Source organism: Myotis lucifugus, unplaced genomic scaffold, assembly GCF_000147115.1.
Source record: "Myotis lucifugus unplaced genomic scaffold, Myoluc2.0 scaffold_0, whole genome shotgun sequence".
Classification (NCBI taxonomy): Eukaryota; Metazoa; Chordata; class Mammalia; order Chiroptera; family Vespertilionidae; genus Myotis; species Myotis lucifugus.
Window position 1 is genome coordinate 47,318,066 of NW_005871048.1, and position 24,960 is coordinate 47,343,025.

A 24,960-nucleotide genomic window follows, 5' to 3' on the forward strand; every position below is an offset into this window, starting at 1 on the left:
AAAGTCAAGCCATTAACATCGATGGAGCTGTTGGATAAAGAAAACAATTGGTGGGAGGTGGAACTTGGGCAAAATTAGTTCCTTTAGGGATTAGTTAGGTATCCTGTGACAGTGCAGTATCCAAACTATAATGTTTGTTGGCAGTTGGAAATAGTGGCCTCTGGCATGGGTGAAAGGTTGGGGTTCAGAATGCAGATTTGGGGGTCATTCATACAGAGTATTAGGAGTAAGTAGATTTAAAAAAAAAAGTGCCAAGGGTTGAGGAGAGAAAACCCCTGTACAGGAGTATGAAAAAAAAAGCACCAACAGTATAAAATGATTAAGGACTGAACAATGGAATGGCATGAAGCCAGTTAGAAGGGTGGTATGTTCTGAAAGTCAAAGTCAGGGCTTCAGGAAGGAAGAAGAGGTCAGCAACATGGGACTGCAGGAAAATAGGGTAGATAAGAACTCAGGAAAAAACCTTCGAGAAGGAGGTTCCCAACCTTCGTGTAGAGCTCCCGTGAGAGACGGCACCTGTAACCACGTGCAATGGTTATCTGAAGACAGTCACAGTATGTCGGATCTACTCAAGAACAACCCTCTCCCTTATTTCATTATCAGATGCCTAGTTCTCATTTTTTCCAATGAGGTTTAGCAGCTTGTCTGCTCCAGCCGGCGAAGGGCTTTTCACTATTGCTATTGATCCACCAAAGCAGGTCACAACTGGTTCAACTTTGTTCTATCACAACACATGTTTTATGATGAAAATGAAATAAATATCAAACAATAAGTTTTGTTCTCTATTGTCGGACTTATCGGCAAGGATCCCTTCGTTACTTTGTGCTCTTCTGCTTTCCCTCAAGATAAGTTTTTATTGTTTTTATCTCTCATTTTTGCTTTTTTCTAGGACTTGTCATGAATAAAGATTGAGTTTAGGTGAAGAGAGAAGCATTCTCAGTAGAGAATAGAGAAGGAGAGCTGGGGTCATAAAAAGGGTAGGATGACAGTGGACACTTGTGGAAGGGGGTTTACAGAGTGAATGAGAAGACATCGCATTGTTACTATCCTTAGAGCCATTGGCTAGCCTTCTAAGAACTCCACAAATGATGATTGAGTGAGAGGTATAAGATCAACATACTTAATAAAAACATGGTTCAAGGTTATATTCCTAAATTCTATCTAAAGAAATCACAAACTCTATAGCTCAGACAACAGATTGGAAGAAATTCAATACATATTGCATCTGTCTTAGGAAAAAAAAGTAAAAGGAGAGGTAAAATCCTTTGTAGTTTAAATGGTGTGATTTAGTGGTAGGGGTGCATTTTTATATAATCAGTGGTCATCTGAGATATTAAACTCTATCAAAAAGAAGTTTCAGATGACAAAAAGGTGGTGCAGTAGCTGTGTGGATATCAGACACTTTGGAATTTGTAGGTGATAAATATCTCTGTAGAAAGCTATTCTGAAAAGATGTTATATGGCCTTAATTCCTCTGAAGATTTTATAACATTTATGCCAAAATTTTTCAGATATTTTATTTCACTTAAAAAATTATATATATATACTTCTATATATATATATTGAATTTATGTTTGGTCAAATTAGTACTATAGTAGAAATGTTAAACATTTTTATGTGCGTTTGACTAATTATTGGACTTTGCAATACTATATCTTTCTATTTACTGTCCAAAAGGGAAACACATCAAATTTCCAAGTACTTTTTATATTAGAGATAGCAACAAGTGTGCTTCTGGTTAATCCCACCTGTAGCAGTACTGAATTTTGGTACTTTTTGTATTGGAGCAAGTAAACCTCAAAGTTGAAGCTAGACTGGAAAGTAAAGCTTATATGAAAACAAAGGTTGCCTTTGTGTAACTTATCCAGGCCCCAGTTTCTCAGTTTCTGATCTATATTGTTGGCATTTCATTATTTGCCTTTCTAACAAAGTTTAATAGGAAAGAGAGAAAACTCAAATTAGTTCTGCTAGTTACCAGAACCAAGTTAACAGAACTAAAAAACATTTAGGCCAGTGAAGAGAAACTTACTTAGAATGTTTAATTTAGCTATACTATCTGCTATACTATCCATAATATTAAACATATACACTTTAATTAAGTATATATTATTTATATATAGAGAAAGAATATAAATTTATATATATATCTCCTAATATAAATGTATTATGTCTTCCTTTAAGCTATGAAGATTTGGTTAAGTGGTAATAATTCAAATTAATAAAATGCAAATAATCTTAGTCCTAGAGTTTAAAAAAAGTACAACTGGCCTTAATGAAAACACATTCTTCAAGTTTTTCAGAACCAAATCTCATTAAAGAAAATTTTTTGAGAAAATCAAGCATAGCCTCTCAGTAAAAGTCAAGAGCACAAACAGAATATAGTTAAATAACAAAAAGTTGAGAAGTTGACCTTGTCATGTGCGTTATTTAAAAATAAAAGTGTCTTTTTTGCTTATACCTCTAACTTAAATTTAAAGCTGAGAAATTTGGGTCTTTATGCCAGCAGTGCAGCAAAATGTGATCATCAGCTCTGATAATTTCCTTTATTAATTGATTGTTGATCCCATGACACTTATTTCTTGCCTAACCTGTCCCGGGGTTACTTCTGTATAAGATATAAATTTGCATGTGACAATCTTCCCACCCTACCTCACAAGAACTTACAGAATTTAGGTGATGCAAGAGATGTCTACAATTAAACTAAAATGTAGTATGGTGACTATCAAATATAGAAGTACAAACTAGAGTGGGCACCAAAATTATTAACAACCAGTGTGGCATGGTTGCCCTACCAATCAGAATGGATGACAGCCATGAAATATTGACTTGGCTATCCCAATGCACAAGAGGGGAATGTCTGTACTGGTGACCTACTGTGCTGTAGGAGTGCATACAATTTGTATAATTTGGTAATTGATTCAGCTGAATAATAATAAATGGTAATGGATTAAGCTATCATCAGTTTTGGTCAGAACAATATTTCTACATCATGAATTCTTCATTAAATCTCTTTTTTCCTAATCTTTATTATTGAAAGTATTACATATGTCTCCCCTTCCCCCCGCCCCCCCATTGACCTCCATTAAATCTCTTTAAGCAGAAATTGAGGTAAGCAGTAGACAATAGCTAAGCAGTAGGCTTGGAAAAACCCTTGTGTGTAAAAAGCCTGGCATAAATGAATGAACTCAACTTCTCCCTTACCCTTCAGTATGTAATTCTACTGTTAGTATTTTCACCCACAGATGTGAAATGAAGATGTGTGTTAAGTATTAATACACAATCAGGAGAGGATCTTAGGGGCGCTGCCCCAGGCTGGGCCAAAGGGCTTCTGTAGTTCTCCTGCCCTAAAATGTTTTTCCTCCATACTGTGAGAAATGCTTTATTTTGTTTGTGTAAGTACCTAACACATCCCTTTAAAAATTCATTTGTATTAACATGCATGATCCTATCTAATAAAAAGGGAATATGCAAATTGACTGTCACACCACCACAAAGATGGTGGCACCCATAGCCACAAGATGGCAGTGCCCAGTCCCCTCAGTCCCACCGGAGTCCCCCAGTCCTCTCAGCCCCTCCGGGGAGGTGGCAGGAATGCAGTGCGGCCGGACCTGCCCTCAGCCCCTCAGCTTCCCAGGACTGGCCCAAGGCACAGGCAAGCCTCAGATGTTGGCTACCCAGCTGCCCAGGGCCACCCAAGGCTCAGGTAACCAGGGCCAGCCGAGTCTTGTGCTGCTGGCAGTGGCAGCAGCAGAGGTGTGATGGGGGCGTCGCCTTCTGCTGCTGGCAGTGGCAGCAGCAGAGGTGTGATGGGGGCGTCGCCTTCCCCTGATCACCGGGATGCCTCCCACCACTGAGGGCTCCCGGACTGTGAGAGGGGGCAGGTCTGGCTGAAGGACTCCCCCCACTCCAGTGCATGAATTTTCATGCACCGGGCCTCTAGTCTTAAATAAAAACAGAAAATCATAGCTCAGTGTTTTCCCTAAGTGTGGTTGAAGAACCACCTTACAGAATGACGTTGCCTGTGGGGGAGGCCCTAGAATATGGCTTCTAAACAAGTATCTCAAGAATGTATAATGCACATTAAAATGTAAGAATTACTCTTTTTTTAGACTAGAGGCCTGGTGCACAAAATTCATGCACAGGTAGGGTCCCTAGGCCTGGCTGGCGATCAGGGCTGATCAGGGTCTTCCGGCTGCCGGCCAGGGCCTCCCTTCCCTGGCTGCCAGCCACCGCCTTCCTTTGTTCTGTGCCGCTGGTGGTCAGCACATGTCATAGTGAGTGATCGGTCTCCCAGTCAAACTCCTGCGGGGACAATTTGCATATTAGGCTTTTATAGATATATATAGACAACGATTAAATTGTTTTCTTTCCAGCGTCTAGCCACATGAGTTGAAATTGAATAATTTGACTTTTTTTTTCTTTTTTCTTTGTGATGTTTGAGGGATTAAATAATTGTGTACTTGGAACATTTTGGGTGGAGTTAGGCCTTGGTAGATAGTTGTATTCGGGCATTTAAACCAGAATGAGATCTCTGGGTATAAAATACACCCCCATGAGGTTTGTCTTAAGGTCCTGGGAAAGGTGTTCTCTTTCCTTCTGCTGTGCTGAACATCCCTCTATTTCTTAGAGCCAGAACTCTAGTTAAAACTGTGTTTACTCACATTGTGGGCTAAGTCAGTGTTTGTGGCCTGTCTAAAAATAAATGCCTCTTATATTTTGTTTCAATGAAATACTTTGAATTTTCAAACAACTGAAATATAATTGCACTTTAGAACCCCAGCTGCTTATAGGTTGAGTTATAGGTATTGAAATAGGGACTTTCTCATGCCTGCCTTCCTTGCAGTGGTGGCCAGGGATCTTCACTTGACTATGGTCTCATTATTTTCCTCCGTTCTCTGGCTTCCTGTCAAGTCAGAGTTCTTCCCTTAGGCATATGCACACATACACAATTTCAATCTCTCCTTCACCACCAATTTTTCCTGGTCCTATACATGTATTCAGGATGTTTTCATCTTTTTTTAAAAGTATAATTTCCATTTTATTTTTTCCCCCAGAAAACTTTTTGTCAGTCCTTAAGGACCTAGCTCCTTACATGGGCTTTGGTGGAGGTTGTGGGGCAGCACCTGCAGGTCTAACTTGGGGTGGATGTGTTTGGTCCTTCAGGCTTCATGAGAACCATTCCTGACCACCCTGTTGTGAGTGGCACCACTCACAGCGTAGTGTAGTTTCACATACAGCTAAGGAAGCATGTAGGAGATGAGGACACTTCGGAAATGTCCCTAATGGCTCCGACCTCTGTGTTTCAAATGAGGGATTCCCAAGGTTCAGGTGCAGTTGGAATTCCCAGGGTTTTTTTTGTTTTTGTTTTTTTGTTTTTTTGCATCAAGAGTACAGCTGGGGCCCTGGCCAGCTTGGCTCAGTGGATAGAGCGTTGGCCTGCAGACCGAAGGGTCCCAGGTTTGATTCAAGCCAAGGGCACATACCTGTGTTGCAGGCTCGATCCCCGGTGGGGGGCGTGCAGGAGGCAGCCGATCAATGTTTCTCTCTCATCATTGATGTTCTATCTCTTTCTCCTCCCTTCCTCTCTGAAATCAATAAAGAAATATATTTAAAAAAAAAAAAGAGTACAGCTGGGGAAGAGACCACGTTGCATTAGGAGCTTTGCCACCTATGGTTGCCACTCTGCTCCAGAGCCTTCCCAGGGCCACACAACTTTTTGAGATTTTGAACATCTGTCTGTGGCCCTTCCTTATGTGGTTGCTTCTGTGAAAATTTGTGGACAGTTTTTTTGACCACTTACTTTACTTTTTTCAGTATTTGAAGATAGATTCTACCAGGCAGCTTTATTCTGCAGCTTTCTGCTGCGTCTTTATCTTTGTCCCTGGCTTCTCTTTCTATTTCCTAAACATGGGTGTTCCCTGAGATGCTGCCCTTTGCCGTATTTCCTCCTCTATTACTTATCACAGCAATTTATGCTGCTCCCATGTCATCACCTCTTGTTATTTATAGTTAACGATGACCTTAATCCTGAGCTCTAATTCTGGATGTTTCTGCAAGTTAGATGAACATTTTCATATCAGTTTGCTAGTGAGGCTGTAGCACAGTATTACAAACCGGGTGGTTTAAATAACAGGAATTCATCATCTCATAGTTCTGTAGGCTAGAAATTCAAAAGCAAGGGGTTGGCAGGATTGGGCCCTTCTGATGGCTGTGAGAGAAGGATCTGTTCCAGGCCTTTCTCCTTGGTTTGTAGCTGGTCGTCTTCATGCTCTTACTGCGTTCTTCTTATATGCATGCCTGTCTCCAAATGTTTCCTTTTAAAAAAGGGCACCAATCACATTGGATTAGGGCCCACTCTAGTGGTACCATTTTAACTCGATTACCTCTGTAAAGACTCTGGCTCCAAATAAGAGCATGTTCTAAGGTACTGGGGGTTAGGACTTCAACATATTAATTTTGAGGGGATAGAATTTAACCCATAACACTGGATTCTTCACTCAGTTCACAGATATTTTATACTGCATGCCAGACACTGGTCTAGGCATTGGGAACACAAAGATAATGAGGGTCAGCTCTTCCTTCATATGAGTGGAAAGATAAGAATGAATAAACAGGCATTTGCAATGCTATGCAATAAGTGCTAGCATAGATGAGACAAATGGTTATGAGAATACCTTAGTGGGACACCAATCCTAACCTGATTGAATCAGGGATGGCATCTCAAAGGAAATGATACTTATGTTGGATCCTTCCCAGTAGATGCAATAGCTGCGTAATTATTCTCCCTGCTTCCAAACCGCACCCTCAGTCATCCAGCCCTAGACTCTACCACCCAGTTAATCTTTCCAAACACCACTTTGATTAAGACAGTCCCTCGTTGAGAAACCTGTAATGACACCTCACTGTCAACAGAACGAAATCCAAAAAATTCTTCAGCCCGGCCTTTGGTTCCTTCACAATCTGTGGAATCTACCTTTCTTGTTTTGATCTTTCTGTTGTTCCCTTCCTCCATTCTGTATGTTACCAAAACAGACTAACGAACTCCCTGGAAACACACCGGGAGCTTTTCTATAACTTCATGAAGGCAGGATTTTGTTTTGTTTTCTACTATTTCACTGAAACTTCCACCTAGATATTACACCTAAAACAGTGGTTGGCACATAACAGATACTCAAGAATATTCATTGAATAAACAAATGATTCACGCCTCCCTTCTTTCCAGGTGCACATATTTTTGCCTATTGAAATCTTTATTCTCAAGGCTCCGCTCATGGATCCTCTCCTCCATATGCCTTTCTTCCGGGTCACAAGCCAGATGTGACTCTCCATTTCTAGAGGCTGTAGGAGTCTACGGGAACTGTTTGTGTGACTTTACATTCTGCTTTGCATTTTAGATATCTGTATAGGTATTTATTTTTTCCTGCCAAATTGGAAGTTGTTTGAATTCAGGGGCCATATTTTAAAAGTAATATTGTGTCCTGCTCAGCACTTCCTTGCACAATAACAGATGCTAAAGAAAGACTTTTTGTTTGAAGAGAAAATGAACACAGGAGTATTGCATTCATTTGAAAAAGAAAAAAAAAGTGGAGAAGAAGGCCTAAGGGGTGGAGTGTTTGTTCTTACCCTGCCTTGTTTTACATTTTAAAATTGATTCAGCAGATTTTTATTGCCGCCTATTTTACTTAGGGCATTGTACTAGGACTCAGATTACAAACAGGGATTAAGCTGCCCTTGAGGTACTCTAGCACTCCTGAAAGAGAAACAAGTCCCATTGGTTCCAGCCGTCTGTTAGTCTGGTGGGTCATACATATATAATTTTATATTTCCTAGAGACATCTAATCCAGACAGGTTTTCAGATGCTTTTCTCCTCTCAGACTTACTCATCCTACTTTCTAGAATCTTTCCACATGCAGAGGCTGCCTGAGGGCAAGGTCCCATCCTCCTGTCCTTTGGAAAGCAGACAAAAGGCACCAACCTTCGAGAACAGATCCAGCTAGCCACAGATGCCACTAGTAAATCGAAATGAGCTGCAGGAAGGTACCAGCATAGGGATGGAGGTCTGCGATGGAACTGGGGAAACTTTCTGTTGAAAAGCCAACTCTGGCCTCATGTTTGGGTGGTGGTTTGAAACTTTATCCCTGTTCAAAATAAGGGAGGAGAAGGAGACAGGGCAAATTAAGCTATTACACAAAAATGGTAATTGGTCATCGGAGAACTGATAAGGGAAACACACCTTCAAATGAGGATGGTTTGGCAAGGAAAGAGGGAAAGGCCAGCTCAGAGAGCACAAGGAAAAGGTGGCGCACCTTGACTCACTAGAAAGGGACAGGGCAGCTCAGAGTGCGTCAGAACAGGTGATAGAACTCAGCCTGTGGGGTGGTGACAGGGCTTCCCAGGTGAGTATCACAGGTGGCCTCTCTCGGGGTTATGACTCTAGAAAACCAGAGATCAGATGGAGTCTCCGCTCCTGCTGTCATGGGGGAGAAAAACCCTGAGATAAGAAATACATTTCTCTGTAAGAACTCAAAGATTGCTAGGGAAGCTTCCACCTAGATATCCATCGGCTGTTTTCTCACTGGAACCAACTGCCCCTGTCACCGCACCCACTGTAGTGAAGTAGTAGGAGCCTCAAAGAGTTTGTGAGCTTGAGTGCTGCAAAGATTTGGATACTTGAGTTGTTGGGTCCCTATGATTTAGTAAGACTGAGGCTGGGGGAAGGGGGTCAGAAACTTTTAAGTATATTGAAATGTGAAAAATGACTATAAAGTAATAATTTGGTTGTTTAAAGCAGGGTTTTTCAACCTCAGCTGTATTGACATTTTAGACAGTTCATAGTTGTGAGGAGCTGTCCTGAGCATTGTAGAACGTTTAGCACCAACTTTGATCTCTACCCACTAGATGCCAGGAATACCCCCTCTCTAGTTGACACAACCAAAAAGGTTTTCAGAAATGGACAAATGTTCCCTGGGGGGGCAAAGTCATTCCTAGTTGAGAACCACTGGTTTAAAGTAAACTACCAGCATTGACTCATCCAAATAAGAGTCGTTTTCTTCACAGCAATCACTTTGGCAATTACAGTAGTGCTCCCCTTATCCATGGGGGATATGTTCTAAGACCCTCTAAGATGCCTGATACCACAGATAGCACCAAACTCTATATATTCTATGTTTTTTCCTACACATACACACCTATGACAAAGTTTAATTTAGAAATGAGGCACAGTAAGAGTTCAACAACAATAACTAATAGTAAAGTAGAACACATAACAATGTGCTGTAATAAAAGTTATGTGAATGTGGGCTCTCTCTAAACATATCTTATTGCAGTGTACTCACCTTTCTACTTGTGATGATGTGACATGATACATGCAATGCCTATGTGATGAGATGGAGTGAGGTGGATATGCTGGACAAAGGGATTTACATCCTGAGTGGGAGAGAGTGAGACAGAGTGAGATTTCATAATGCTACTGAGAACAATGTGCAATTTAAAATTTATGAATTGTACCCTGGCCGGTGTTGCTTAATGGGTTGGGCTATTGTCCTGTGCACCGAAAAGCTGTGGGTTGGATCCCTGGTCAGACACATACCTGGGCTGTGGGTTCAATGCCATAGGGGCATGTGTGGGAGGCAATCAATCTATGTTTCTCTCACATCAATGTTTCCATCTCTCTCCCCCTTCTCTCTCTAAAAAATCAGTAAGTCATACCCTTGGGTGAGGATTTTTAAAAAAATAAAACAACCACCACCAGTGAATCTAGAATGTGAAATAGACTCAGTGAAAATTTATTTCAAATGACAGATTTTTAATTTTGCTAATCATTGTGTGTTGTGTGTGAATATGTGTGCGTGCACACACAGCGTGAAGCAAAAATGCATGTTTGTTATACCTACCATACAGGATTTTGTGTGTTATTTTAATGTTTTATATACAGTGGGGCCTTGACTTGAGTGTCCCGACTAACGAGTTTTTCGAGATACGAGCCGTCTCTTGGCCGATTTTTTGCTTTGAGTTGCGAGCTAAAATTCGGGTTACGAGCCAGCTTCAGATACCCCACCGCTAGTTGGCGCAGCGAACGTCACAGTGACGTCACACATCAGCCCAGCATCACGTGTCTCACTCGTTCACTTTAAGATTTGACATACGAATAATTTGAGTTACGAGCTCCATCACGGAACGAATTAAACTCGTAAGTCAAGGCCCCACTGTACTATGTTCCTCCTTGGCATTTCCTTTTTCAGCTCCCCCCGTCCCCCCCCACCCCACTTGCCATTTCTATTTAATGGCGAGGTTGTGCAAATTGTCTTGGGAATGAAACAGACAGCAAAAGGCAGAGAAACAGAAAGTATTATCCTAGCTTTTGAATTACAAAAGCTCAGGCACTTACCCATACAGAAGAACTCAAGGGCATAGACGAGAGGTTTGGGAGGAAACCCTCTGAGGTTTCCATGTCTCTTAGCACAGAAGAGCATGCTTCGGGCTTGAGGGAGGGGGAATCAGAGGGAAGGAAATTAGTGCAGACCTCAGAGAGAAGGGCAACAGCCCTGGTGAGGTGCCCAGCAGGATTATGGGAACAGAGAGCAGAAGGGGTCAGGCTCTGTTGCTTGGGTAGAGCTGGAATAGGTGGCTAAGGGGCCTTAGGCAGCCAGAGAATTTCTTTTGCTCCCATGTGACACAAGAGCAGAGATAGACTTCTGAGTACCCTCCACAGAGAAGGAATTACTGCAGAAGAGCTGCAGAAAATGAAGTCGTGGAGCTAGCAACAACATAGACCTGCGTGGACAACTGGCCAAAGACCTGATGGGACCCTGCATTCTTGGAGGATGGCAATGTTAACAGAAAACACAGAGGATTAAAAGGACTCCTCCTCCCAACTAATTTTTTTCTGACTTGCTGAGAGGGGTGGTCATATTTAGAGTCCACTGAAATAAGTTCCTACCACCCCCAAAGAATAAAGAAAGATGTATTAAATATTAAGCAATAAGGAAATAAATTTTGTTCTTACATAATTGATTTTACCAGATGAGATTTGAAACCATTTACCTTAGGTGTGGAATCAGATCACTACAATTTTTCTCTCTTCTGTGTCCTTATATCAGTGATTGCCAGACCTGGTTGATAATCAGAATTACCTAGAGAGAGATTTGGATATAGGTAATATGTTTGGGGAGAGTCTGGTGATGGGCCAGATTTGGAAACCTCTTCATAATGCTGCATTAAGCATTCTCAGACATGACAACACACGTAGTATAAGGAATAAATACAAAAATCGTGACAAAGGATTCAGTTAATGAATGTTACCTGGATTGATAAGGCATCTGGGTCAAGAAGGGCAGGGACAGGAATAGGAGGTGCAGTCAGTATTGGAAAAGATTTATCAGGTGATTCAAAACAACTCACAAGAGATGTGATATCTGGGAGCAGGTCTTTGAGTCAGCACATACACCCAGAATGTAAGGAAAGAAACTTCCGATTTCAAGGGTGAAATATGCTTGATATTCTCAACCCTCTGTAAAAGAGAAAATCATTGTTACATCTTAGGTCGTAGTAAATTACAGAAAATTAGAATGTAAGCCTTGTGTTCTGGACAAACAAAATTATCAACACAAATATCATCAAATAAGGATACTAAACAGCTAACTTTCTCTTTTTCAAATATGTTATCAAGATGCTTTCCTCTGTAAGTAACAGAACACTCAACTCAAAATGGCCTCAGCAGTAAGGGAGGCGTTATCACAGGAAATGCAGTCCAAAGACAGGGAAATGTCTTCTAAATGGGTTTACTTTCTGTTTTGATATAAAATGGTGGCAATCATTCCAAATGTCACATTCTCATGCACCTTCATCCAGAGCACTGAGAGGGTCTTGTGTCTTTTTTAGGAGCTTCAAAACACTCCCCAATGCTTCCCAGCAGTCCCTCAAATTCCCCTTCCCAGAACTGTGTCACATGCCAATATCCACACCAAGCACCGAGAAAGAATTAGGACGGCAGCAGCTTCTTTAGGGTAATCGGTACTGTATTTCCTATCTGTACCCCTCAGTCACATGGGGAAGCACAAGGCTTCAGGGGGAAGGAAGAGCCTGGAATAAGGGGGAGGAGTGGTTACCCCACAAGGAAGAAAGGCAGTGATCTTTGAGAAACAGTGCCTGCTGTAACTGTGACCTGAAGAGATTACTCTGCAGGGATATTTCACATTTGAAATGAAGCAGTGAGTCCATCCGTATAAGTGCACTCTGCTTGTCCTGGTGATATGGGCACAGAATAAACTAATCTTAATGCTTTTAAAAACAAAATGTGATTAAGAAGTTAAGCACGCTGTGCAGCAGCACAGAAGACTTTCTAGTGACTTTTACATATCTGCTCTTTAGAATTATCGTGTACCACAGTCTCTGATGATACAGATAATATACTGTAAACCCATAAACACAGACAGCAGAAGGTTGAACTCACACTTCTAATTGTTGTTATACCACTTCCACAAACTTACGTTGTTCTGACTGTAATACGGCATCTCTCTATATATAAAAGCCTAAGCAACCGTTCAACCAGTAGCTATGATGCACACCGACCACCAGGGGGCAGATGCTCAATGCACAGGCATGGAAACATGGAACAGACTGATGAATCTCAGAGGGAAGGGGGGAGGGGGAAGAGCAGGAAGAGATTAACCAAAGATCTAGAGGCCCAGTGCACGGATTCGTGCACGGGTGGGGTCCCTGGGCCTGGCCTGTGGGGATTGGGCCCAAACTGGCAGTCCAACATTCCCCAAGGGGTCCTGGATTGCGAGAGGGTGCAGGCCAGGCCAAGGGACCCCACTGGTGCACGAATCCGTGCACCAGGCCTCTAGTGTTTAAATAAAATGGATATTTCCACCCCCAATAACAATGACATCATAGTGCATATGAACCCTCTCTCTATGAATAGAGTCAGGCTTGCCTTTCAATCAGGCATAAGAGTTGTAATTTCCATGTCAAGCAGGACCTCAAAACAAATATCTTTACCATCCCCTCCATTCCTTAGTATTCTCTTATTTCATTTTGATTTTCACTTCTTCACTTTCCATTAATAGAGGGACCTACTAAAGTCAGATGCTTCTGGAAAATATAACACTCTACGTACATGACCCTCCAGACTAATGCCGATTGCATTTCTATCTGGTTCAAGCTCTGCAGCACAGTCATGAGTCATGAATTTGGGCCAAGAGACAAACCTTATATTAGATACTCACTTAACAATCTCAACATGTTAATATGACAACTTGTTACAAATGGAATCCTGGAAACCAATTATATTAGGCACAGGCCCCACTAGAAAATACAATTCATGTCGAACCTTTAGCGAAATGCTATCTATGCTATTTATTGCCCTTATTATTACTCTTATAACAGAGAGCCTCCCAGGCTAAGCAGAGCAATCAGTACTCTTGCCGAGGATCTGGTCCCAATGCATTATTCTATAATTAGAGAGACAGGGCAAACCGAGAGAAGAGTCAGAGGACTTTTAGGGCAAATAAAGGACCTGCTGAAATCACCAGCAGATATAAAACAGTTCCAAAACAGAGACCAATGGAGGGAGCCCAGAACCTCTCACCCTCCCAAACATCAAACGAGAAAAGAATATGACCCTATTTCTGGCCCATAGACATGCCCTAGAAAAGCCATATGCTGACTTTACCACTCCTTTCCTTCAATAGGGTGTCCCCAACATGTTTTGCAGGATTTGGATAAATCTATGTTTGAAGGTCCACCTGGAAATAGTTGGCCCTGGGTTTAGATTTCTGAACTCTTGTGAGGTACTTCCTACCACAGACAACTCCAAGGTCCCATCCCCATCTGAGTGAATTCCAGCAAGAGGTTCTCCCAGATGAGTTCTGCCTGTGATGACTTTTAAAATAAGTTACTGTTAAGGTACCTTAAGCATATTCTCTATGTCCTGGTGCTGACATAAGCAGCTTGTGGCTTTGAATAGTCCCCAGGTAAGCTGCCCCATGGAAAGGGCCTTCTCCTGTAGGCAGCAAGCACATTTCTCACATTTGAATTTGACATCTTTAATGTAGACTTAAAGAAGCTAGTCTGGAAAGATTAAGCACCTTCTTTACTGAATGACCCAGTCACTATGTGATACTGTCAAAAATAAGGAGCAACATTCATGGGTCAGTTGCAGGGGCTGGGCAATGGCTTACCAGCACCAGACCCCCATCAACAAGCTCCTGTTCACTCAAAGCCTGCCACATGTTTTAGAGGCAGACCAACTCTGACAGGGAGCTTTGTTCTCTTCCCCTGTAGCACCTCCCTTGTCTCTTCCACCCTTAATGGAAGTGTGTCATCTACTGTTTTTAAGTTTTAAGTTTCTGCTTCACATACATGAGAGCCCTGAACTTTTATGACATTAAGTATTTTAAATTGGTTGTCAAGGTCCTAGTTCTGCTGTCATCTAGAAGATAGCTCTATACCTTGAGCACATAGAATAAGTTTCTTCCCATCTCTATGTACCATTGTCTAGCTGTGAAAGGCCATGGCTAGCGTGGCTTTCGGGTTAAAAGACTTGGAGAAAGAGCTGATGCACAAATTGACACACAAGACAAGAAATATTAATTTTGAAATTATGGGGGGAAGCCAGGGGAAAACTCCACTGTAGTAGTCAAGTTCCACTGAGTCTCCCTGCCAGTCTGCTTTTATTTACTAGAATACACAATTGCCTTTTAGGAATGCAAACAGACATATCAATGGTAATGTTTAGTAAACAGTAAGATTACCAGGTTTTGGAGGCGTTTGCTGTAGGCCATTGAGTCAGCAGTAGGTAATAAAATGCAAATTCACTCTGTGAATATCAAAGCCCAAACTCAGCCTTCTGGTGTACTTCTTGCATTTATATTAATTACTGTTGATCTTGGTTTCCAGCATCTAGCAACCAAGTGTCCATGTTTAATCAGAGGATGGGGCAGAGGCGGTATGCCTGGCTCTTCTCCAGGGGTAGCACTATTGCAGGACAACCCAGGTTGCCCCATATTCAGTCATTAATTTTTTAATCCAATTCCTACAATGTAGTATTGGCATTCAGTCCATCACTGTCCAAGCTTATAAGGAAATTCTCAGCAGTTTGAGTTCAGTTTCAACAGGTAAATGGATCAGGTTTTTTTGTTGTTTTTTCATGCCCCATCCCTACACATTTATGGACATTCCTTTTCTGGTGGGCCCACAGTGTTAAGGACTGTTGGATGGCAGGTTATTACAAGCAAAGGATCAATGAGAGAGTCTCTATTCCAGAAAACTTGGGCTAATGGACCCCTTCCCTACCTCTCTAGTCCTCATCTCTCTCTAGCTTGAGGATGTCTGTTTCTGCCACTTCGTCCCATTCAGTGTGAGTTGCTTCTCTGACTACCATCTCTCTTCCTCCATCTCAACCTTGTGTAGTCTTCAGGATTAGAGAAACCACGGTTTATAGCCTGTGAATATTTCTTACCTGCATTAGACTGTAGTTTCTTTGAGTATGGGCTGAGAGGAAAATGGTGGAATGAATGGGGGCGGGGGGGGGGTGTGGAAATTGCACAGAAAATAGAATAATACTTTGAAATGTAACCCCACCACATGCCATATAGAATTGGAATCTTTCAGTCTGATTTTAAAGAATTTAAACAGCATTATTTTGGCAGTTTAATTATGAAAATGGCTTGAGGTCTGTTACCTCAGTGGTTAAGATGAAGGGGAACACTCACATAGAGACAATTGGAAAACATCAAGGGAAGAATCATATATAATCTGTGACATACAGGCTTTAAAACTAAAGTAGTAGAGTTTTCTCTAGATTTGTTCCATAAACTGCCATTCAACTATACAAGATAATGAGTTTGGCCAGATGTTTCCCAATTAAATTGGTACAACTTGTCTCTACAGATGATAATGTCTGAGTGTTTATTCTTTTTTTAAAATATGTTTATATTGATTTCAGAGAGGAAGGGAGAGGGAGGGATGGATAGAAACATCAATGGTGAGAGAGAGTTACTGATTGACTGCTTTCTGCACATCTCCCACTGGGGAACAAGTCTGCAACCCGGGCATATGCCCTGACTGGGAATCAAACCGTGATCTCTTGGTTCATAGGTTGACGCTCAACCACTGAGCCACGCTGGCCAGGCAAGTGTTCATTCTTTATCAGATTCTGTGCTCTAAACTTTACAAATACATATTATCTCCTATGGTCTTCAAAACAACTCTATGAGTTAGTTTATTTTATCTTGGTAGGTATAGAATTCCTGTTTTACAGAATAGGAAATTGAGCTTTAATTTTTGCCGAGGTTGACACAGCTATTAAGTGGTGGGATTCAAACCAAAGTTGCAGTTACCCCACAGCCCCTGCTCCTAACCCCACATCACACCTTCACTATAGAAACATTCGTAGGAAAACCAGAGTCTAAGCTGACCCTGGCAAGACCCTGGCATCACCACATCTTGAATGTGAACTCAGCTTGAGGACACAGGATGTACCGAAGCAGGGGCCTGCTGAGATACCTTCCTGGACTGGAGAGAGGTTCTGGAGCTGACAGGCCCTTGAGGAATTAAGATAACAGCCCCTCTTTTGTGTACCTGTGCATTATGTGTGAGTATTTAAGTAGGGATTGTCCCAACAAAGAGACAACTGATTTTATTCTTTTATTTTTTCCTTTAAGATATTTTAATTCTTAGTCACATAAATAAAAAAAAAACAATATAGATCTTCCTTCCACCCCCTTCAGCCCAGTTTGTTCCCCATTCCCTTTCTCATGGATATCTTTTCAGAGTTCCTTTTATGCTAAAATAAATAAATATAAATTTATAATCTTTCTTCTTTGTCTTTTTCTATATAAAAGGTAGTCATTTAAAAATTCTGTACCTTCCTTTGCTTTTTTCACATAGAGATTTATCTTGGATACTTTCCCACATCAGCATCCAGGGAACTTCCTCATTCTTTTTTACAACAGTTTACTGTTTCATGGCGTTAGATGTATTATCATTCATTAACCAGTCCCCTTGTAATAGGGCTTTTGCTTTCACTAACTGGTGCATTTGTCATTTGGTGTTTTTTTCTTCTTGATTTTTATATGGTTCAATTTGTTAGTCTCTTATGTCTAATGGTGCTTAAGTCAAAGTTAGAAAGGTCCCTTGCCAAGGTTATAAAAGTGTTCTCCCAAGCTGTCATTCAGTACTTCATGGCTCTAGTTGTCTTATTTAAAATTTTATCTACTTGGTTTTTATCTTGGTTTACAGTATAATGTTTGGATCCAACTTTTTTTTTTTTTTTTTTGCAGATGGCTATCCAGTTGTATCACACTATTTATTAAATAACTGCTGATAATCTAGTGCCCACTCATTTGAGATGCCACCTTTAGAAATACTATATATATGGTTTTACTTTAGAATACTAAAAGAAAGACTCTCAGTTTGTTTATGTGGTGTATCATGTTTATTGATTTGCGGATATTGTACCATCCTTGCATCCCCGGAATAAATCCCACTTGGTCATGGTGTATGATCTTTCTAATGTAATGCTGGATTCAATTTGCTAGTATTCTGTTGAGAATTTTGGCGTCTATGTTCATGAGGGATATTGGCCTGTAATTCTCTTTCTTTGTATTGTCTTTATCTGGTTTTGGGATTAGGGTAATGCTGGCTTCGTAAAAAGAGCTTGGGAGGTTGGAATAGAAGGATCATACCTGAACATAATAAAAGCCATATATGACAAACCCACAGTCAACATCATACTCAATGGACAAAAACTAAAACCATTTCCCCAAAGAACAGGAACAAGACAGGGATGCCTACTCTCACCACTCCTGTTCAACATAGTACTGGAAGTACTAGCCATTGTGATCAGACAAAAAGAAGAAGTAAAAGGCATCCAAATTGGAAAAGAAGAAGTAAAACTGTCCTTATTCACAGATGACATGATATTGTACATAGAAAACCCCAAAGACTCCATCAAAAAATTACTAGACTTAATAAATGAATTCGGGAATGTAGCAGGATACAAAATTAACACCCAGAAGTCTATGGCTTTTCTATACACCAATAATAAACTCACAGAAAGAGAAACTAAAAAAGCAATCCCATTTACCATTGCAACAAAAAAATTAAGATACCTAGGAATAAATTTTAACCAAGGTGATAAAGGACCTATACTCAGAAAATTTCAGGATGCTGAAAAAAGAGATAGAGGAAGACATGAACAAATGGAAGAACAAATGGAAGAATATACCATGTTCATGGATTGGTAGAATCAACATCATTAAAATGACCATACTACCCAAAGCAATCTATAGATTCAATGCAATCCCCATTAAAATACCAATGGCATACTTCAAAGACCTAGAACAAACTCTCCAAAAATTCATCTGGAATTTAAAAAAAAAAGGCCCTGAATAACTGCAGCAATCTTGAGAAAGAAGAACAATGTTGGAGGGATCACAATACCAGATATCAAACTATACTACAAAGCCACTGTTCTCAAAACTGCATGGTACTGGCACAAGAACAGACATATAGACCAGTGGAACAGAACAGAGAACCCAGAAATTGACACAAGCCATTATGCTCAATTAATATTTGACAAAGGAGGCAAGAGCATATAATGGAGTCAAGACAGTCTCTTCAATAAATAGTGTTGGGAAAATTGGACAGACACTTGCAAAAAAAATGAAACTAGACCACCAACTTACACCATACACAAAAAATAACCTCAAAATAGATAAAGGACTTAAACATAAGATGGGAAACCATAAAAATCTTAGAAGAAGCCATAGGCACCAAAATAGCAGACATTTGTCGTAGCAGTATCTTTACCAATGCAGCTCCTAGGGCAATGGAAACTAAGGAGAAAATAACAAATGGGACTTCATCAAAATAAAAAGCTTCTGCACAGAAAGGAAACTGTCAACAAAACAATAAGAAAGCCCACTGCATGGGAGAACATATTTGCCAATGTTATCTCCAATAAGGGTTTAATCCCCAAAATTTACAGGGAACTCATACAACTTAACAAAAGGAAGATAAACAATCCAATAAAAAAAATGGCCAAAGGAAATTTTAGGAATTAAGGGGGTCCACGGAAAAAGCACAGGGCTACTGAGCTGCAGAGGTTATATTACCACTACGGTGTCGGGTGAATTTCCCGCCAAAATATAAGATGGCGCGGGCAATTATTTAGGTTTCCCGCGCAAAATCAGAGTTAGTTTAAAATGCCTATATCTTTTGAAGTATGGGTTCGATTGAAATGAAATTTTCGGTACTCGACCAGCGCCATAAAGTGTTCTCTACTTACAAGGGATTTTTATGATACCTATTACCCCAATGGGTATGAAACGGTTCGCATACACAGGTAGGTATCTTTGTGAACGGCAAACAAACAAATATTTGGTAATACGCAGTTACAATCGGCCCGAGTTTACAGGTTTCCCGCACTCCACCGCAAATCTATATGAACCGAGTTAAGACGACTCCCGCGGAGTACGCGCAATTCACGCGAGCCGACTTAACTCGTTTCCTGCAGAGGTTACATTACCATAAGACAAGGGAGCTGCAGAACTTCTTCATCTTCCCACCGTATGAATTGGAATCAAATAACTATTCATTTTATGCTGATTTTAGAGATGTTAAAATGTGGGAAAGTATACATCTTAGAATATATTAAATACCGTCCTAAATTCCCCAATGTGCATTTCTGGACATTCTGTTGTATTTCATTGGTTTGTCTCTTCACACTGTTTTAATTATTGAAGATTTAGAACATATTTTAATATATAGTACCAATAGTTTTTCCTCAATGGTCTTCTTTTTTTATTGTTTAAAGTATTATAAATAGTAGTACATATGTCTCCTTTCTTTTCCCCATTGACCTCCCCCAGGCCTCACCTACCCCCCGGCACATGCCTTAACCGCTTCACCCCAGTGTCTTGCGTCCATTGGTTATGCTTATATGCATGGATACAAGTCCTTTGGTTAGGCTCTTACCACCCCCCTCCCCTCCCCTGCCTTCCCACTGTAGTTTGACAGTCTGTTTGATGCTTCTTTGCCTCTGTATATTTTTGTTCATCGTTTATAATGTTCTTTATATTCCACAAATGAGTGAGATCATGTGGTATTTATTTTCCACTGACTTGCTTATTTCACTTAGCATAATGCTCTGAGTTCCATCCATGCTGTTGCAAATGGTAAGAATTCCTTCTTTTTTACAGCAGCATAGTATTCCATTGTGTAGATGTACCACAGTTTTCTAATCCACTCATCTGCTGATGGGCATTTAGGCTGTTTCCAAATCTTAGCTATTATAAATTGTGCTGCTATGAACATAGGGGTGCATATATCCTTTCTGATTGGTGTTTCTGTTTTCTTGGGATATCCTATATAATAAAAGGGTAATATGCAAATTGACCCCAACAACAGAACGACCAGAATGACCGCTGGACCAGTCACTATGAGGTGCACTGACCACCTCTTGGTCCCTTTCCCAGGCTGGCAGACTCCGATCACCTGATGGCCACCCGTGGCAGGGGCGGGGCTGGTGAGCGGGTGGGAACAGCCGATTTTTTGGTCCCTTCCCCTGGCCATCAGGCACCAATCACCGGATGGTGAATGGGGAACTGGGGGTGGGTGGTGGCAGGGGGCGGGGCTGGCTGTGGGCAGCTGGAGAAGATGGCCCTGATTGTAGGCCAGACCTAGGGACCATACCCGTGCACGAATTTCATGTGCCAGGCATCTAGTATTCCTATCAGTGGTATTACAGGGTCAAATGGCAATTCTATTTTTAATTTTTGGAGGAAACACCATACTGGTCTTCTTCCAACTATTCTTGTCTATCTGTTCAGATAAACTAGGCAGCCTCTCCTTGGCTCTTGTGAATCTTCTTTCCCTCCCTCTTTCTACCTCTGTTCCACTTACATCGTAAAAAGTTACATATAGAAGACCTCTCTCATATGCCTGATGATCAGCTATAAATCTGGATCAGAGTAGCTCCTCTGAGAGTTTGTGTGTCTTTTCGACTTTCTTCTCCTGGGATTTTAGCTCAGCATTGCCATGGGAGGTGCAGTCTATTCCTGATCTGATTGTTGCATAAAGGGGAGATGTTCCCACGAAAGTTCTTAGATTCAGTTACTCCTTTTGTATCTTGTACATAGAATGTCAGCTTTATTCAGCAACATAAGCATTGTTATTACTATGATAAAAATCTTAAATTGCCGGGAGCCGGTCCATCCTTGCTGCTTGACACAGTCGCTGCAGGAAAGAAACATCTGCACAGCATATGTTTCAATGGACCTGGCGTATATAGCATACTGTTCTTAATATGTTTGCTCCCCTTAGCACTATGTGTTTTAACCAAGGTCACCTCTCCGAGAAAGGTTGTTTCCCCAGGTGGGGATTTTTCCCTGAGGTTAGGGAGGGGATACAACCCCTTAATTAAGTGCCAGGTGGGTAGTTAAGCTACATAATCTTTACTCCCTGGAATGGAGATAAGAAACGCCCTAACCTTTGTAATAGAAATTGACAGGATTAAAATCAGCTGGTATAAATACGGATGTAACAAGACAATAAACATCAGATCCTCATCACATCCTCATCAGATCCTGATCAGTTCCTAACCAGAACTCCGACCAGAACTTTGGCTGGAGATCCTGGCTAGAGGTCCTGACTAGGCTGCTGATCAACTGAAGGCTGTCTTCGTGTCATTCCTTCTTCGCCGACTCCGTCCACACCTTTGGGGACCCCTGGACTCGCTGGGGTTGGACCCCAGCATTAAATGTTTGCAACTGCATCAGGGTTTTAATGTGGTTCACTAATGCATTTGCCCTCAGTAAAAGTTTGTTGGTTTGCCAGTTAGTCCTATTAAATTTTTAGCATTTTATATTGTATTACTAGAAACTTGGCTTTATTTGCATTCATCGGTCATAATGCATTTCTTTTTTTTGTTTTACTGAAGAACCCACTCTAAGAGCCAGTAAATCCTGTGGAAAATGGCCTTCAGTGATCTTACATCGAGGACTGTGCGTCTTTATGATAATTGGATCAAGGATGCTGGTAAGTAACCATATTTCCTAATTGAGGCTCATCCTTCCTTTTTATGTCAGATTCCCACATTTAATAGGATTTCACTGAAACAGAATGAGAGACTTTGCAGGTTAACACTCTCTCAAGGACACCCAAAGTACTTTTTTTCAAAATATTTTTATTACTAATTAGTAAAGAAGTGTCAAGGGTTTCATTACAGATATGTACAAAGATAGAGCTACATAGATGTTCATGAAGATGCTTATAATAGTGAAAACAGTTTTAATATCCAGTGAAGAGAATTGGTTAGTAAATGATGGTACATTCCAACTAAGTAGCCATTAAAAGTGATTTGGAGAGAAGTGCTCTTAGGCTTGATTCTGCCCTAATGCTCCTGAGGGAGATAACAGTTATTGCCAACAATGGCTCTATTCAGGGTGCTTCTTGAATGGGAGAGGTACTTTGCTACCTGAATACTTATGATTTGAACTTGGGAACCAAGTAGATTTGGGTACTTTTTTTTTAAATAGACCTGTTTGGAAGAACAGATCCCTTGCTATTCACTATTCCAAATGCAGGAACCCTAGAGATTCAGATAATCAATATGCTAACTCAAGGGCCAAATCTATTTAAATGATGATGACTATCTATATAGTGCTAGTAGTATAAAATATTTAAAAAGGAACTACTTCTGAATTCCACTTCTACTTTTATTCATGGATCAACTCTTTACTTTTTATGAGGAATTTAAAAGCTGGATAATATTAGGTCAGAAGGAGTGACCCAGGGCTGGGTGGTTATGGAGAGACAAGGAGAGTCCCGGAGACAATGTTGCAAACAGTGCAAGAAGAATGAGAGGAAGAGTCAGGTAGTGCTACGTACCTGAAGTTGGGCTAATTTGAAGTCTTAAGAGAGGAGGAAGATAGGGGATATTTAATGCAAAGACCTAAATGTTAGTCCTGACACTACTGTGTACTAGCTAGGTGATCTGGAACTAATGATTTCTTATCTCTGAGTCTCAGTTTCTTTGTTAGAATGATAGCTACCAGCCAGCAGATAATATACATCAGTGATTCCCAAAGTGGGCACTACCGCCCCCCGGTGGGCGCTGCAGCGATCCAGGGGGGCGGTGATGGCCACAGGTGCATTTGGGGGTGATGAGTAACTGCTATTAAAATTAAAAAAAAAATTAATTTCCAGGGGCTGAGTAATATTTTTTCTGGAAAGGGGGCGGTAGGCCAAATAAGTTTGGGAACCACTGATATACATGGAAGTGCTTCTGTCATTTGGGAAGGTTCACAAAGCAAGTGGGGTGTGGTGGTTACAGATGATTGATAGAGCATTTTCATCTTAAAATGCTTTTAATATAGCATATCATGCTTGTAAAGGTTTCTTCACATTTTTTTTTCCTGTTGGACGCTAGAAGGGTTAAAAAGTCTGTGTAGAGATTTACATCTTCATAAGAACACTTTCAGGTAAAAGAGGAGAAGGTTTTGCTTCTGGGTAGTGTGGTATTGATCTCTGAAAGCCATTAGGAATCCTTTCTGGCCATCTTAGTTCAGTTGTACTTTGCTTACCCTGGGAAGTTCTGAGCACCTGATCAAGGGCCAAGAATTTCAAGTGTATTCTTGGCTTTGGCCCTAATCCTAAGTCGCCTCCAAGAAACTTGGTATTCTTTGGGTTTCTTATTGCTAGAGAAGTTGTGATCATGCATAGTTATTTCAGGTGGAAAATTCCACAGCTACAGGATTTTAAAATGGTTTAATTACTACTTAAGCTATAAGAGGATTTATTATGACTCTAGATATGAAATGTCAGATTTTGAAATAATACTATAATGTTTTCAATTGTTTAAAAAGCAACTTTCCTTGTATTTGGGTGGTACTAATAACTTCTCAACTTAGTTGTGACCTTTTTGCAAAGACGATGGGGTCTGAGTAAGAGTGTTGCCATTCTGAATCTTTAATACTTCACAAAGTACTGAGGTACATGATTGCTTTTCCTCCCAGCTTCTTCATCTTATTGGTGCTTGGGATTTTAAAGGGAGAACTCGTTGAGCTAGTACCTGCTACTTGAGAAGAGAACACTGCCTTACAAGCAGTTGATGGACAAGTTCATTAATATTCTATGTATGTGGCACTTGTAGTTTCCCTGTTTTTTTCTCTCTCTCTCTGGAACACACTTAGAAAAGAACAATCAGACTAGTAATAAGTCAGAACCTTGGTAATCACTGGGATACAGACTCAGACAGACTGCCTTCGCATCCTCTGCTTTCATCTTGGCTCTACTTATGCACTTAAACCCAACTCTGATGCCAAATAGAAGATGCATCATCAGCCTTTTCTCTCTGGGGGAAACAGAACTTACCTCGCCCCTGACCTTTTGCAGTTTGTGAAATCATAAACTGATTCAGGATTAACTTTAAATATCATCTACCACCCCCTTCCCCCCATCAAAGTCACCATCCATACCTGACTTGTACACTTTTCATTATGGGGAGCCTGCTACCTCACATGGAAAATAAACAGTTTGCAGAGTCATGAGCACCATATTAAAGACTTTTAATTTTATCTGCTCAATAGAGAGAGCTAATTCATGCAGAGGAATAATCTGAGCACAACTATACTTTTAGGAATTTGGCAGTTGTATGGAAGACCAGATGTCGCTGAGTGGATCAGGAGGCAGGGAAGCCACAGAAATGACTCCTGCAGGGCAATGGTGAGGGACTCTTAGGCTCTAAATATAAGAGAGAGAAGTTGACCCAAAGTAGCTTTTTCTCAAAATATGGATGCCTAGGACCCATAGGGATCCTAGGATTCTGATTTAGTTGGATCAGGGTCATTTTTTGGCTACTTGACCTTTAAACATTCCAGAGGTGACTGCTCTGCTGAATTGAGACCTGCTGTCATAACTTTTACTAAGCACTTAGGCTGTCCTGGGCTCTT

At 40.8% G+C, this 24,960-nt stretch overlaps 1 protein-coding gene across 3 annotated transcripts in view; it reads left to right on the plus strand.

Annotated features, from left to right (window-relative positions):
* Window positions 1-24,960, plus strand: part of ELOVL7 (ELOVL fatty acid elongase 7) — an 81,273-nt gene that overhangs the window by 39,255 nt on the left and 17,058 nt on the right. For all 3 annotated transcript variants that reach the window (XM_014452595.2, XM_023751695.1, XM_023751696.1), the window contains exon 2: window positions 21,948-22,045. In XM_014452595.2, the coding sequence (XP_014308081.1) occupies window positions 21,982-22,045 (64 nt within the window). In that variant the 5' untranslated portion in view covers window positions 21,948-21,981. The remainder of the gene's footprint in view (window positions 1-21,947; window positions 22,046-24,960) is intronic.